The sequence below is a fragment of the Xiphias gladius genome, chromosome 3 (genome assembly GCF_016859285.1).
Source record: "Xiphias gladius isolate SHS-SW01 ecotype Sanya breed wild chromosome 3, ASM1685928v1, whole genome shotgun sequence".
NCBI lineage: Eukaryota > Metazoa > Chordata > Actinopteri > Istiophoriformes > Xiphiidae > Xiphias > Xiphias gladius.
Window position 1 is genome coordinate 14,645,813 of NC_053402.1, and position 15,774 is coordinate 14,661,586.

General features: G+C 41.4%; 1 protein-coding gene across 3 annotated transcripts in view; it reads left to right on the forward strand.

Annotated features, from left to right (window-relative positions):
- The window catches only part of abca3b (ATP-binding cassette, sub-family A (ABC1), member 3b), a 32,283-nt gene that overhangs the window by 7,057 nt on the left and 9,452 nt on the right, over positions 1-15,774 (forward strand). For 2 of the 3 annotated variants that reach the window (XM_040124273.1, XM_040124274.1), the window contains exons 4-20: positions 94-221; positions 1,844-2,009; positions 2,962-3,221; positions 3,330-3,446; positions 3,908-4,028; positions 6,808-6,981; positions 7,108-7,289; positions 9,101-9,247; positions 9,442-9,571; positions 9,671-9,825; positions 10,328-10,483; positions 10,585-10,795; positions 11,243-11,393; positions 11,806-11,904; positions 13,778-13,976; positions 14,070-14,376; positions 14,462-14,732. In XM_040124273.1, coding sequence (XP_039980207.1) covers positions 94-221; positions 1,844-2,009; positions 2,962-3,221; positions 3,330-3,446; positions 3,908-4,028; positions 6,808-6,981; positions 7,108-7,289; positions 9,101-9,247; positions 9,442-9,571; positions 9,671-9,825; positions 10,328-10,483; positions 10,585-10,795; positions 11,243-11,393; positions 11,806-11,904; positions 13,778-13,976; positions 14,070-14,376; positions 14,462-14,732 — 2,974 coding nt within the window. Of the gene's footprint in view, positions 1-93; positions 222-861; positions 892-1,843; positions 2,010-2,961; positions 3,222-3,329; positions 3,447-3,907; positions 4,029-6,807; positions 6,982-7,107; positions 7,290-9,100; positions 9,248-9,441; positions 9,572-9,670; positions 9,826-10,327; positions 10,484-10,584; positions 10,796-11,242; positions 11,394-11,805; positions 11,905-13,777; positions 13,977-14,069; positions 14,377-14,461; positions 14,733-15,774 lie in introns of those variants that run through there. The other variant, XM_040124275.1, reaches the window with a different exon arrangement.

The following is a 15,774-nucleotide window of genomic DNA, read 5'->3' on the forward strand; positions in this document are numbered from 1 at the left end:
AACTAATGTAATGTTCTTGTCTGTCTGTCTGTGTGTGTGTGTGTGTGTGTGTGTGTGTGTGTGTGTATATATATATATACACTTCCGTTCCAGTTCGTGGCTTTGAAACAGAAGAGCAGTTTGAGGACTACGTGAGAAATGATGCTCTGTCAAGAAAGCTGCTGGCTGCTGTGGTGTTTGAGCACCCTTTCAGCCATGATGATGAATCTCTGCCCCTAAAGGTAAAAAAAGCCGGATGCCCACACACTGTCAGTTCTAGCACCTGAGGAGTGGGTGCAGCTGCAGTGAATTGTTTTGTTGTCTGGTAACTGTGACAGGGACACTGGAGAGTCCAGCTACAATATGGGTGGTGATTTTTGCTTTTCACTATTTTTTTTATTTTAACAAAAGTATAACTTCAAGAGGTGGAAAACAGTGACACATTGAAATTCAGTGAAAATACTTTAACGATAACTGTAACAGGCTACAGTCAGTCGGGAGGACAAGATGGCAAGCAGGAATCCAGGAACACAGGCGACAGGAACATACACCCAAGGAAAACTAAGGAGTACAACCAGGAACAATACAGAATATTCAACACATGTAGTAAATCCTCCAAGAACATGAGGTAACAACACAAGTAGGCTGAGGCAAAAGAAGAAACAACTGGAACCGGAACACAGGGAAAGCACAAGGGAACATGAGCAGAAGCATGAACCAAAACATGAACAGATGATCCAAGCAGGCGCTGGTGGAAATGGCTGCTAAATATACTTGGTAGGGTAAATGAGGCAACTGGGTTCAGGTGCGAGCTAGGAGGGAAGCTCAGGTGATTAAAGATGTGGAACAGGTGGGTAGAGGGGCAGGGCAGACAGGTAAATAGGAACCAGGAGGAAAGACTGAGAACATCAGGTGGGTGGATGAAGAATGGCAGGTCTGGGGAGATGAGGGGAGAAACATGTCCTGGGAACAGTGAGCTGAGGCTGGGGACAGGGACCAAGGGGAACAGAGGGGCAGACTGTGACAATTCTACTCCCAGAAACCCTCTTTGTTTACATGTGCATTCAGTTTTTTGTTTTTTTTTTTTCCCCCAGTTGGTAGCTCAAAGATAGAAGGAAAATCTTAGACGAACAAACAAGCTCATTTTTGCTCAGGTTTATTACAAAGCAAAAAAGTGCATGGTAACTATATAATATGACATAATTATAACGATCACATTTAATCTGAGCGGACATTAATCTGAGGCAGAATAAAAGCAGAATTGAAACCTGTCCTCCTGTGTGGCGGGAAAAACCCGACAGAGGACAGATGAATTCACAGGTTCATGCAGTGTAATCCCATATTATCTGGATGTGATGGAAAAGTCTGACAGACTTAATGGGCTTGAAGGCTTCAGACAGCCAACGCTCACAGCAGCGCCAGGGAGACGGAGGTGCTCCCACATTTAAGGGCTCATCATCTTCCCATATTTATAACCAATTTCTATTCAGTCTTATTCTGTGTGCCTGTCTCCTTCGTTTTTTTTTTCCGAATCAGTTCAATTCAGCTTTATTGTCCTTATTGAGGGAGGGTTGAGGGATGCATAAAACCGTAAACATGAACACACAAATGGTGATGAAACAAAGCATAAGACCAAAGCAAATCTTTATTCCTCACTCTCGTTTGCTGTTTTCTCTCTCTGTTTTCTTTATTGGTTAGTTGATTTATTCACTCTACAACAAAAATGACTAAGTGAAAGGCACTGGCACTACTTGAAGCCAAGTTGATGGAGAGACCTGATGTGTGTTAAATTCACACTACTCCACTACTCTTGGCTTTGTTCAGGTCTGCTAATGCCGTTCTCTTTTTGCGCTCTCCTACACAGGTGAGCTACCACCTGCGATTCTCCTTCACCCCACGCAATGCCCCACCCAAGGAGAAGTCGGAGCTGAACCCGAACAGTGACCTGGACTGGCACACGCTAAGCCTCTATCCCCTTTTTCAACTGCCAGGGCCGAGAGAGCAGTATGACAAGGAGGGGGGCACGCCAGGTGAGACCCCCCGTCTTCTTCTATTTGACCTTCCTTGTTTTTGTTTCACTTTTCGTCTCTCCCACTTTTTCTCTCCTTTTTCTGTCACCTTTTTTGTCTTGCAAAGCAAACCATCATGTCTGCTTTGCTGATACCACGGGGCCTTTTGTCCAAATATATAGGTTCAATATTTTTAAAAGCCACATGTTTCTTTGAAGAGTTATTCAAATAGGCATTAGTCCTTCCACAAAACGATACCAAACTCTCTTCTATCTGTTTAGACAGAGTTTATGATTGATGAAAAGCTCTATCTCTAGAGCGAGAGCCCTCTCCTCAGGTTGTGTTTCCATAGCAACCATGTCCCTGCACAACTTTGGCATGATCAGTGTTATCTACTTTTGGCAGTATCAGGATACAGTGTGCCCTTGCACCATTTGTTGGACATTTGTTAGGTGTCGGGTACCGTTCAGGAGGCATCAGATGATCTTAACTCATCTCCACATTTCTCTCTCTGGTTGTTTGGTTTGTCAGGCTTAAACGATGTGATGATGATAATGATGATGAATTGGGGATTGGAGGAGAAACTGTTCTGCAGTTGCCCAACAGGCCTAGACCTTTTTCCATAATGAAGTTCCAAAGTTGAATGTAACTATAATGGATGAAGAGGCATACTCCAAAAGATGAAATCATCCTAACAGCATAATATACACTGGCAGGCTTTAAGAAATCCATGAATATGGATTTCCAACCTCCACATGCATAATAACTCGCGACTACAGACTTTTGTTCCTCAAAGCGTCCTGTCCATTTTCACGTAAACTTCTCGACACCAGTTAGAAGGACTTTGCCTTGTGGAACAGGTCACTTTGAAAGTGGGGTTGCGCCATGAGAAACTCCTTGGACCCAGATTAATTCTGATACAATGGTTGTATTAACATATTTTCTTCAGTGTTAATATCTCTTCTTTTTTAAGGTTATTTCCGAGAGGGTTTTCTGGCGGTGCAGCATGCAGTGGACCGAGCCATCATGCGCTCTTACAACAGAACTGCTGCTGCCTCTCTGCTGCGACAGATCAGAGTGGTCCTGTCACGGTTCCCTTACCCTGCCTTTATATATGACGTCTTCATCCTGGCCATTCAGAACCAGCTGCCCCTAGTACTAGTGCTCAGCTTCACTTACACCTCCCTCAACATAGTTCGAGCCGTGGTACAGGAAAAGGAAAGGAAGCTCAAGGTGTGTTTGTGTGTCTCTATATGGGCTGTTGTTCCGTTGCTGAAATTAGTAAAAAAAAAAAAACTGTCAGACTGATCCTTTACCTCTGCCTTTTCTCGTCCATCTCAGGAGTACATGAGAATGATGGGCCTCAGCAACTGGCTCCACTGGAGCGCCTGGTTCCTCATGTTCTTCCTCTTCCTCTCCATTTCAGTTTTTTTTGTTACTCTGCTGCTTTGTATCCAAGTGAGTTTGTTTTTACATATTGTCATTACTTAACCCACATTCCAACACGTAATACTTTTGCCACCTATTCAAGCAGTTTCTTAGATAAGTAAAAGGGAACACAGCATTGTTATCAACAGTAGCATTTACAGTAAATATCACTCTGTACTTATTTTGTGCGCAAATACCTAGCCAAGTGATAGTTCTCAAAGCAATGGTTGATACAACATGTCATGAGAGGCAGTGCTTTACAATGGTTTTGAAAGCGAAATTTGCCGTAAAGCAAATCTTTATATTGGAAATATTACTTCTATTTTATTATAATAGCCAGTTCATAATAATCAGAAATTTGTTTTGAGTCAAGCAGTGTAGTTACTGAACAATAGCTTAATGTCATGATTGAATCATTAAGTGCAGGAATTTTTTGCATTTATAGGCTGTAAATGTGTCTCAACGAGTTAGAACTGAATCTGTTGTTTCAGGTGAGCCCTAACGGAGCAGTGCTGACCTACAGTGACCCAACGCTGGTCTTTGTCTTCCTGCTCCTCTTCACTGTGGCCACCATCAACTTCAGCTTCATGATCAGTGCCTTCTTCTCACGAGGTGTGTGTCTCTATGTCTGTCCCCTCTTTTCTTAATGATAATAATGTCTTTTTTTTGACAGTCAGTCAGTCTCGTGTTCTGTATGTGCGTTCAAATGCCTTTTACACTACACTTTCCTTCTTAATTTTGCTAAAATGTACAGTATGCGAAACATAGTGTGGTCTCTCAGATGCAGGTCAAAGTGTTGGCTTTTTGCCTTTCTCCCTCCTCTTGGCTGAGCCAAAGCATAAAAGCAGGAATAAAAGGCTCTTGAGCTATAAAAAACTTTTAAGTACACAAAGATCTACATAACGAGGTGTTATGCTGTAATGTTGACTAGACAAAGTTATATATATGCTTGCACGCTATAATTAAATGTATTGATCAACTATGGGAATGTAAACTTTGACTAATGTTAATTATTTTACTGATACAATAAGCATATACTTGTATGGTGCCACTTCTTGGTGGAGAGAAATGTTTAGTTCACTTTAAATTTCAGCAAGTTAACCACTAGTTCTGAGCTCTTTCTGTGTTCAGCTATGTGAAATTCCCTAAATGTCCTAGATGTCTGCGACAAAGAAAACCATTTAGATCTTATCGCTCTCCATTCTCATGTCCCTCTTTTCTTAATGATAATAATGTCTTTTTTTTGACAGTCAGTCAGTCTCGTGTTCTGTATGTGCGTTCAAATGCCTTTTACACTACACTTTCCTTCTTAATTTTGCTAAAATGTACAGTATGCGAAACATAGTGTGGTCTCTCAGATGCAGGTCAAAGTGTTGGCTTTTTGCCTTTCTCCCTCCTCTTGGCTGAGCCAAAGCATAAAAGCAGGAATAAAAGGCTCTTGAGCTATAAAAAACTTTTAAGTACACAAAGATCTACATAACGAGGTGTTATGCTGTAATGTTGACTAGACAAAGTTATATATATGCTTGCACGCTATAATTAAATGTATTGATCAACTATGGGAATGTAAACTTTGACTAATGTTAATTATTTTACTGATACAATAAGCATATACTTGTATGGTGCCACTTCTTGGTGGAGAGAAATGTTTAGTTCACTTTAAATTTCAGCAAGTTAACCACTAGTTCTGAGCTCTTTCTGTGTTCAGCTATGTGAAATTCCCTAAATGTCCTAGATGTCTGCGACAAAGAAAACCATTTAGATCTTATCGCTCTCCATTCTCATGTCCCTCTCCCTCTTTCACTAAGTCAGAGCTTCTCATTCAAATGAGCTTCCACCTTCTTGCAACTTTCTCAGCAAACCAGCTTAGATTGCAAGTGGCCTCAGTTTTATTCAGCCTTTTGCAAAGCAGCCGCACACAAGTACTTACTTATCAGCCATACAGTCAAATTTATGTTGTTGTTGGCTGTTACAATAATGATCACAAGAAACCTGAACTTGATGAGGATCGGTTATGAGTAAGCCTTAAAAGCCATTTTTCCACAGTGGCAGATTAGAAGAGAAAAGAGACTGGAAAAGCTTCCATTTTGTTGGTTTACAATGAGGTGTTGATTTTCTCTCTCCATCAATCATATTGCCCTGCCCATTCTTGTGAACGCGATATCTCAGGAATGCCTAGAGGGAATTTCATTACATCTGGCACAAATGTCCACTTAGACTCTAGGATGTCCTGATTTAGATTTTGATGGTCAAAGGTCGAGGTCACTCTGACCTCACAAATAACGTTTTTGGCCATAACTCTTCATAACTCTTCTCTTTGAGTCTTCACTTGATACATGATATGAGTCTGGACTGACATGGATGTGAACTGCAACATGACTGGTTGGCGGAGGCATATAACCACAAGGCGCTAATTCTTGTTTAATCTTGTCCTGCTCTTCCTTTGTATCTCCTGCTGTCTCTGTCCACCCGTCTTCTTTTAGCCTAACCTGTTTTTGGTCCATGAATAATTGTCCAACTGTATTATTTGAGAGTTTAAAATCATCAGAAATAGTGCAGCTAAACATAGTAAACCAAATAAGATAAAGAAACCAAATAAACCACACCTGTGTTTTCCCTGTGACACTGTATAGAAATGTGAAGTTGCTAAAACCCAAAGATTACTATATGAACTAGGTTCAAAGGTTTTCCTTACATGATGATTTGTAGATGGAAGGGGAAAGAGTATGAGATGACGGGCTTTTACAGAAAATAGGCTAAGACAACAGAGGGGATCCTTCAGTGCCCTCCTGAGCCATTTTTGACAAAGAGGGACTACTTTTTTGTCGTGGCTGTCTTTGTGCATACAGCTGTCTTGATACCTCTCCCCACCCACTGATGTACTCTTTTGGAATACATAATGGCACTTAATCAATTCATGTTCCAAGCAGGCTCAAAATGCAGCATTGTCTGCCACAAGTGCTCTTTTGAGAGGTCTTGTCATGCTGCTCAGCGATGGAAGTAAAAACAAGTCTGAAACTCACTTTTTTTAATTCCTCCCCCATCCCTCATTTGTCCTCCTCAGTGTTTTATCTCCACATCACTCACAGACTTCCTCTGTCAATCAGGGAAATGGGTTTCACAGCATAAGTAGTTCTGTTTACATAGTTATTTACCAGCAACACTTGCCCAGGTCAAAAAATGCATTCGTGTTCATTTGATCTCATGTCCTGGTATGGAAATATTGTTCATCTGTAACTGTGACAACAAACAGTATGACAAGTGCTGCAATTGCACTGTTCAATTTAGTATTTCATTTGTCAGACCTTTTATTGTTTAAGGATACATGAATCTTGCTATTGTTAAGCATCCCGTCAACAACTGATCCTTTCTTTTTAATGTCTCTCTTCAGCCAATGTGGCGGCAGCAGCGGGCGGCTTCATTTATTTTCTGAGCTACCTGCCTTATTTGTTCCTGTGGCCACGCTACGACTTACTGAGCCATACCCAGAAGGTGTCAGCCTGCCTTATCTCCAACGTGGCCATGGCCATGGGTGCTCAGCTCATAGGAATGTTTGAAGGCAAAGGTGAAACTTGGTGTTGTGTTCAAAGTAAATTATGTCAAACTGCAGTCTGTGGAACTATGTGGAACTTTTTTGTGTGTCTGTTTGTCTTTTTAGCTTAATCTTCCATTTCCATTTCCTCCTCTGTAGGTACAGGAATCCAGTGGTCTAACTTGTTTGACTCTGTGACGGTGGATGATGACTTCTCCCTGGCCCAGGTTTTGAGCTTGCTGCTGTTTGACTCTTTGCTTTATGGGCTAGTAGCCTGGTACATGGAGGCAGTTTTTCCTGGGGAGTACGGAGTGCCTCTACCATCCTACTTCTTTGTACTGGTATGCTGCACTCTAAGCCGCTCACAAATGCATGCACGCATACATTCACTAAGGATGTAACCAAATACAGATACATTAGTGTAATGTAAGTATGAACAGATAACGCAACGAAACAGATGTAGCTCTTCCAGATTACTGCAAGCAGAAAACCATAAAACTAAAGGCTGCATTGCAGCTCTTTTTGTCCCTCGTCACAGTGACTTTGGTCTCTACAGCAGTGTCTGTTACTAATTCAAACTTGAAAGAAGTGTACCAAAAAAAGGGGGAAGTTGTGTGCAAACGAAATATCGCCCAATCATCTGGTTGGTTATTGTCATCACTTTTGTCAGTAACAGTGTAATGTGTTTTCTGTTATAATTTGCAGTAACCCAAATTGTCAAAGTTCAACAGATTTTTTTTCAGTTTTGCTTGTAACATTTCAAACCTAATTTATTGATCACTCAATTTTTTTCCAATATACCTGTCAGACTTGTGAAATATACTCACATTTTATGAAAAACGCTGTTTACTTTCGGCATCCCAAGGAGTTTTCACAAGCATTTATATTCCATTCAGAGACTTTGTGTTTAGGATTTTACCATGATATGGGTGTTTATTCTTCCTAATATAAAAAAATCAGATAAAATTATTCATGGAACGTTTTTGTATGAATATACTATCCACAGTCTGGTTGAAAAACCAGAGGTAAACGTTTGTACAAAGTATGTGGCAATAGCGTACAATTTAAGACATTTTTTAAAGTTAATAGACAAGGAAACAGATTGTGAGAGGCAGACACATATTAACTCAGTCTCCCCAGTAGGGGTATTATACCTAATGTTACCAGTTCAGGAATACTAGTGCGCTGAAAAGGACATGACCCTTCACCGGCCTCTCACCTGTGAACACTGCCAGTTGTGTGTTTCCAAAGTTCTGACCAAGCCTGAACTACCACTACCAACGTCTGACAAGGCTTTTACATAGTGGTTTACAGTTGAGGACAGATTACCATGCGAACAGATGTTGCAAATGGGTGGTGTTCAGCTCTTAGAACACCATCAGGTAGTTGCAAGGTCGAGGTTGAGGTCTCCCAAAAGAGAAAATTGTCTTAGATTAAAGAAATTCCTGCACCCAGTGAAAACGGCTCTGATATAGTGACAGTGGAGGGGATTGAAAACAAGAGGTCACAACATATTGGCCAGAGGAAGTCTTTGGATTCAGCTAGCTAGAATAACAGGAAATGTCTGAGTCTGTTCAGCCAACACAAATAAGGTTTATCTTAATAACAACTAGGGACGCCATTATGAAATGGCGTGCCTTTACACACACAAAAAAATAAACTCATGCTACCCCATTTCCCAGTATTCCGGAATTCAAGAGACTGCCAGAAGGGTGTGGATTAGATTTTGACGCACTGATGTTGACGACCATTGTGTGTGTGGGTGTGAGATGCTGTTTCTACAGTGTAGAAAGTGAAGGTTTGACTCTGGTTCTTAGGAAGTGCACCAGAAGGAGGTTTGGTAAGGAAACAATCCCCTTTAATTTAGCGTATACACAAACAATGTTCATGTCAGCCCATTTTCTCTCTTTTGGTTTTTTTTATGAACAATTGTGTTCTTCTGCCTCCCTTGTTGCATCATGTAATTAACTTACTTCATTGATAAAAGCTTGAGAAATATACAGTGTGTAAAATAAAGTATGGAGATAGGTTGGAAATATATATTTGAATTGTAAAGTACTATTTTATACAGGTTTTTTAGCTAAGGCTATTTTCATCTCACTCCTTCTACCTCTGTCTATCCCTCACTTACTCTCAATCTCCACATCTGCAGCCTTCATACTGGTGCAGCAGCCCTCGCATGGCTTTGGTGAATGAGAAGGAGGAGGAGGAGGATGCAGAAAAGGCTCTGAAAGGAGAATTTATTGAGGAGGAGCCAGGTGGACTAGTCTCTGGGATCAAGATTAAACACCTTGTTAAGGTGAGCAGCAAAACCGACACTGTGACCTAGAGGGTCATCACGTCCCCTTACTGTAATTGGTGCAGGTGGCACAGACATTCATTAAAAATCTACTGCAGTAGTCAGATGGTAAATAAGTAGCAAGGTTACTCATCCCCGTAGCTTTTTTCCTAAGGTATTGCAAATACGTTGTTGTGGGTTTATCCCCTCAACAGGACTTCAAAGTGGGGAGCAAGACACGGAAAGCAGTGCGGGATCTCACGCTGAACATGTTTGAAGGACAGATCACGGTGCTGCTAGGACACAATGGTGCTGGGAAGACCACAACACTGTCCATGCTGACAGGTGAGCAGGTCGTAGAACAAACAAAACTCTCACACATAATCAAGCATAGATGCCATCTAAAAGATACGAACCCACCTGCCTTTATGGCTGTGCTTGCAGGTCTTTTTCCTCCCACCAGTGGAAGGGCTTATATCAATGGTTATGACATCTGTCAGGACATGGCTCTGATCCGCCGAAGTCTTGGACTTTGTCCTCAGCATGACGTACTGTTTGATAACCTTACAGTCAGAGAGCACCTGCTCTTCTACGCACAGGTACTCGCACAATCATGCTCGTATATACAGAAACACAAACATGCACACCTACTATACATATACATTCTCTTCAGCTCAATCTTTGTACCTACTGGCATGCACTCACACAATCATATTGTGTTGTGGATACATTGTTTCCACAAAACAGCACAAAACACTTTTCATAATGATTATAATATATTTCAGTAACTCTTGTTGGTTTCAGCAGTTTTACTGTACCAGTAAATGGAGCTTTAGTTTAGCATGTATTTGTCCATGTTATTGTCATTAAGAGCAATCTTTTTCCTGGCTTCCTTTGTTGGTGTCCTTCCAGAAAAACACTTAATGATTTGAGCAAATCCTACCAGCTTATTGTACTTTCCCAGTTCCTCTAAATACTAAACTTCTCAATTTTATGAGCAGGATAGGTGCAGACCCCAGGCTTAATATTGATATTAATATGAAACAGAGGCTGGTAGTTTAGTCTATTTGTACTCTGTTTCATTCTGTTCCTCATATCCAGTTGAAAGGCTACTCCAAAGACAAGATTCCAGACGAGGTGGACCGAATCATCCGTATCCTGAACCTTGAGGACAAGCGGCAGGCTCGTTCCAAGACTCTCTCTGGTGGCATGAAGAGAAAACTCTCTATTGGCATTGCCCTCATTGGAGACTCCAAGGTAAAGAATTTCACAAGCATTATTCACCCTCATTCCTTTTGTCCAGTCTCTCCATCCCATTAACCATGTCTTCATCTCTTCCTATCTCTACCCATCGCCAGATTGTAATGTTAGATGAGCCAACATCGGGAATGGACCCATCGGCTCGACGTGCCACCTGGGACCTTCTGCAAGGGGAGAAACGTGGTCGCACCATTCTGCTCACCACACACTTTATGGACGAGGCTGACCTACTCGGTGACCGCATCGCCATCATGGCAGGAGGAGAGCTGCAGTGCTGTGGGTCACCGCTCTTCCTTAAGAACAAATATGGTAAGTGAAGAGTGGAGTGGATAGAACTGCCGCAGGCTCAAAGAGTGGCGCTAACAAGATGTCATTCTCAGAGATGCTGAATATGTAGTATGGGTGCTAAGACAGTCATCCTTTTCCAGAACTGCTTAGATATGACAAAAAAAATATGGTAAGTTTTTGTCTTTGTCTAAAAAGAAACATACTGCACTTTTGTACTTTACAACAGACTGTTTCTATTCTATTATACGTTGTTAGAAACACTTACTAACTTTTCTGTTGAGAACACTGAAGTTCACACTGCACAATATCAGATGTAATTGGTGACGCATAATATAATCCCTCATATAACTTACTTGGAAATTCAAGAGAATTTAAAATCTTGTAACTGAGCTACATCATTTTTAAGTGGTTACGTACATGTTTGCTACAATTAATTATACAGACCTATTCCTTTCATTTGCTCACCAGGTGCTGGCTACCACATGGTGATAGTAAAGGACGCTCTTTGTAACGTGTCAGAGATCACGCGCCTTGTACATATGTATGTTCCTAATGCCACATTGGAGAGCAGCGCCGGAGCCGAGCTCTCTTACATTTTGCCCAAAGAAAGCACCAGCAGGTGAGTCAGTCTGGTCTTTGTTCATACGTAGAATACTCACATTAACACAGTGGAAAGTCTGAAGTGGCCTAATGGTTAGGAAGACCGCTGATCAGAAATCCCCTCCGCTGAACTGAATGACTAAATGATAATGACTCTGGCCACTTTGAACTGGAGAATGTCCCAAAATGGATCAGGAAACTTATGAAATAATGCACGCTCACATCGTTACACAGGCTAACCAACATTGCCTCTGCATCAAACTCTTTGTTCTGTTTGTTTGTTAATATATAATTTCATAAGCAGTGATACACAGTGAAATTTGGCAGCTTTATATTCATCAAGAGCTCATACTGAGTGACAGCATTTACCCCACTGTGAGGTAGTGCATAATGTGTTTCCCTGGTTTTACACTGTTTGTTTTTCCTCTCAGGTTTGAGCTGCTATTTGCTGAGCTGGAGATGAACAGAGAGGAACTCGGCATTGCCAGCTATGGAGCTTCTGTAACCACTATGGAAGAGGTTTTCCTGAGGTAGGAGAAATATCACATGCGAGAACATGATAATCTTGGGATCTGACTCTGGAAAAAACTCTCTTACTGATTTTTCAGTCTGGCAAATTTTCAGTTAAACAGCAGCATTTCAGCTATGGCCTGGTAGAAATCATTGTAATGTACAAAGTGAGACGTTTATAGAAGATCATGTAATAAAAAGTGGGTTCAATATACTACTCAATCAAAAAAAAAAAAAATTTTGAGTGTAGTGGTAGATAGTAGATCTGCAGTCATACCTCTTACCACTCTTGAGTCCATGTTAATTTCCAGGTTAATTTATGCCAATGCCGATTTTGTCTTTGTATAGCACCAAAACAGTTCTTATCCTATATCATGAATTCTTTTTTTTTTTTTTTTTCAGCGCAAACTTAGCTATAAGTCTGACTTCTCCCTTTGTCAATTTAACAGAGTTATAAACAGGAACCCAAAATCGCAGAACAATGACACAGGCATTTATACATATAATAATGTACAAGTCTTATAATGACTAAAAATATTATTAAAGAACACTTCTAGGCTCTAAAAAATACTGTTTCCTTTTTGTACACAAAAATACTGCAACAATTTTAAGTTTTGTTTACATGGCTGATATGGTCTTCTTCTCTCCTTTGATCACACTTATCAGTCCCAGCTGCCTGCTGCTCACTGAGCAGTTATTTCTGCTTCCCTGTGGATTTGATATGTGTATCTTTGGCAACAAGCCCCGCGAGCGCGTCCACTGCAGACGGCTGTGCGCTAATTCAACTAACATGAGTGTATGGCATTGTAATTGGCGCTCCCAAGAATGTTTGTTTGTTTCACAGGCCTCATTATTTACAAATCATACCGAGAGTCCATCAGTGTGTTCTGGCCATATGCGTTTGCTACACCAAACATCAAACATGACACCAAGAAAAGCTGCTGTTTGAACATTTGGTCATTAGGCTCCCTTCTGTCGTTCAGTATTTTTTTGCAGCAAAGTAAACTGACTTGTCAGTTAGATAGTAACGGAGCTACCATTAAGGTGGTTTTATTTATTCTTGATACCACCGTAATCATCAATACCAAATTAAATACTGTATGACTGTGTTTTCCAGAGATCCAAAACATCTGATGATGTTTAACAGTATTAAACAAAATTATGTTACAAGTTTGTCATAGTGAGTTGTCACCATTTAGGAGGTATACTGTCATAGAGCTTGGACATACATTTTTTCTAAAATATTATTTTCTTAGTTTATTCTTACTTTTGTTATTTAATCCCACAGATAAGAGTCGTAGAAGGGACAGACTGATCGTCTCACAAAGACATACTGTTTGCGAGATCATTGTCTAGTATAGTTGGATCTGCCCTCCTGTGTAGATGCCTCGATTGGATGGTCTCACTGATAATTGAATTGTAAGGCCCAGAAATAGCTTAATTTGCAAGCAGCCCTGGTTGCCTTCAAGCTGCCTTCACGTTACTGAGCTACTGAGTTAGTGGAATGAATGGATTTGTACAGCAAGTGACTCTCCTTGCACAAAAGAAATACTATAGTTTTAGTTGTGTGTGTGTCTGTGTGTGTGTGTGTGTGTGTTTGTGTCTCTCTATATATAATATATGTATGCGGAAACATTCAGCTTCCTGAAATTCATTATGTGATGTTGCAAGAAATGACATTTAATAAACTTTACCTGAGTTTTGAGCCGTACTTAAATAATTTCAACATATTTTGAAAGTATCCTTTTCTTTTTTTCTTTTTTTCTTTTTTTTTGGGCATGAATTTTTCTCTAGTTTTTTGCTGTTAAAAACCGAGGACGTCACATTTAAGTCACCCTTCAATGCTGTTTTCAGTAAGTCACTGGATAATCACAGCATAATTTGTGTGTTCAGAGTAGGAAAGTTGGTGGATTCTAGTTTGGACATCCAGGCTATCCAGCTGCCTGCCCTGCAGTACCAACATGAGAGACGGTCCCATGACTGGACCACAGATGACACCAGCAGCATCAGCGGCATGACCGATGTCACAGACTTCACAGACAGTGGCACACTCATCTCAGAGGATTGCTCCAACATCAAACTGAACACGGGGGTGAGTTAAGAGGAAGCAAACTGATGCTTGTCATGTGTTTTTGCATAGTGTTCACATTGCTCACATTTCAGTTCCCCTTCTCACCACCCCCAGGTCCGACTGCACCTGCAACAGTTTTATGCCATGTTCCTGAAGAGGGCGTTGTACAGCTGGAGAAACTGGAAGGTGATGGTGGCTCAGTTCCTGGTTCCTTTGGTCTTCACTGTTGTGGCCTTAGTTGTGGCACGCACCTTTCCCAATCACCAGGATGCTCCTCAGCTGAGGCTCGCACTCAGTCGCTACGGTCCCACCAGGGTCCCTTGGGCTCTGCAGCCTGGGGCTGGTCCCCTGACCTCTGCCCTGGCAAATGCATACAGTTCACAGCTCTCTGCACAGCTAGGCCAACTCATCAATGTCACTGGTAAGCACAGTGAGACAGGGACTTGGCTTGACTGCTTACCTGTGTTTTTACTGACCATATGTCCTCTTTCTATTGCTCCCCTCAGACTTTACTGATTACATCCTGACCCAGGCAGAGGAAGAGGGCGGCAGCTTTAACGAGCGCTGTGTGGTGGGTGCTGCTTTCCGTGGCCGCAGCCAGTATACTGAAGCAACAGCCTACTTCAACAATGAGGGCTACCATACACCTGCCACAGCTCTCATGATGGTGGACAATGCTCTGTTCAAACTTCTAGCAGGACCGAATGCTTCCATCCAGACGGGCAATTACCCCATGCCACGCAACCTGTCTGAGATTGCCCAGAGCCAGCTCACAGAGTGAGTAGAGGGGGGTGGAGAACAACTCGCTTGATATCAAGAACTGTTCCCATGCAAGTTTCTCCTACAACATTACAGAGGTTTAAGGATTTCTGCCAAAAAAATTAACTCCAAAGGGGATTTTCATTATACATTTAACTCTTTAATCAGTAGTTTTAAAATAACAGTGTATCAAATTAAAATGTCTAATATGAAAGACATCACTTCTAGTGATGAACCTACAGAGAATTATCACCTGAATGTGCAGCTCGCCTCAGCTTTATGGAGCTTTTAACTGTCCAGCCTACAGCTTTACCGTTCACTCTCACTGCTCTCAGTGTTGTTTTTGTCAGTTTCCTACAAAAAAGCTCTAAAAATGCACTGTCTGCACTGTGTCTGTCTGCCAAACAGCAGACAGAAACAGTTAGTGACTAGCTGGTGAACAATGAGGAGCATCTAGCAGCGAAAGAGTAAGATATTTCCTTCAAAAGGTGGTGGAAACCAAAAAAAAAGAGTGAATATTAGACTTACATTGACTATTTCGCTGGACACGTACCTCCACATGAAGGATAATGTTGATAGGCTATATCTTCGGTGTTTTCTGTGCCTGAATGAGTACCGAGTGCAGCTTCCCAGGGCTGGTTTAAACTTCCACGATCCTGTTCTCTGACTCATCCAAGCAACACATGAGATTGTACATCAGATGTCTTCACGTGCAGGAACAACACTAGAGAACACAGACAGTTGACTGGCATTCTGCAATCTGGGAGCCCGAGGCAGCGACCTCATGGCATCATTGTGAGCCAAGATGAGCCTCCGCATGCTCGTTTTCCTGTAGCTATACCTAACATAAGCTGTATACATAGGTGTGCAGAAAGCTCTCAACAATGAACATTTACCATTGATGGAACACATACTAAACTTGTGAAAAAACATATTGGCCTGAGTATAGAGTTCACAACATTGTCATTAAATATCTCTGTCATCATTCAAATAATCAGTGAGAAAATGACCAAGGTCTTTTATTTCCTTGCATGTCCTGAGAGGACTATGGCACAAGTGA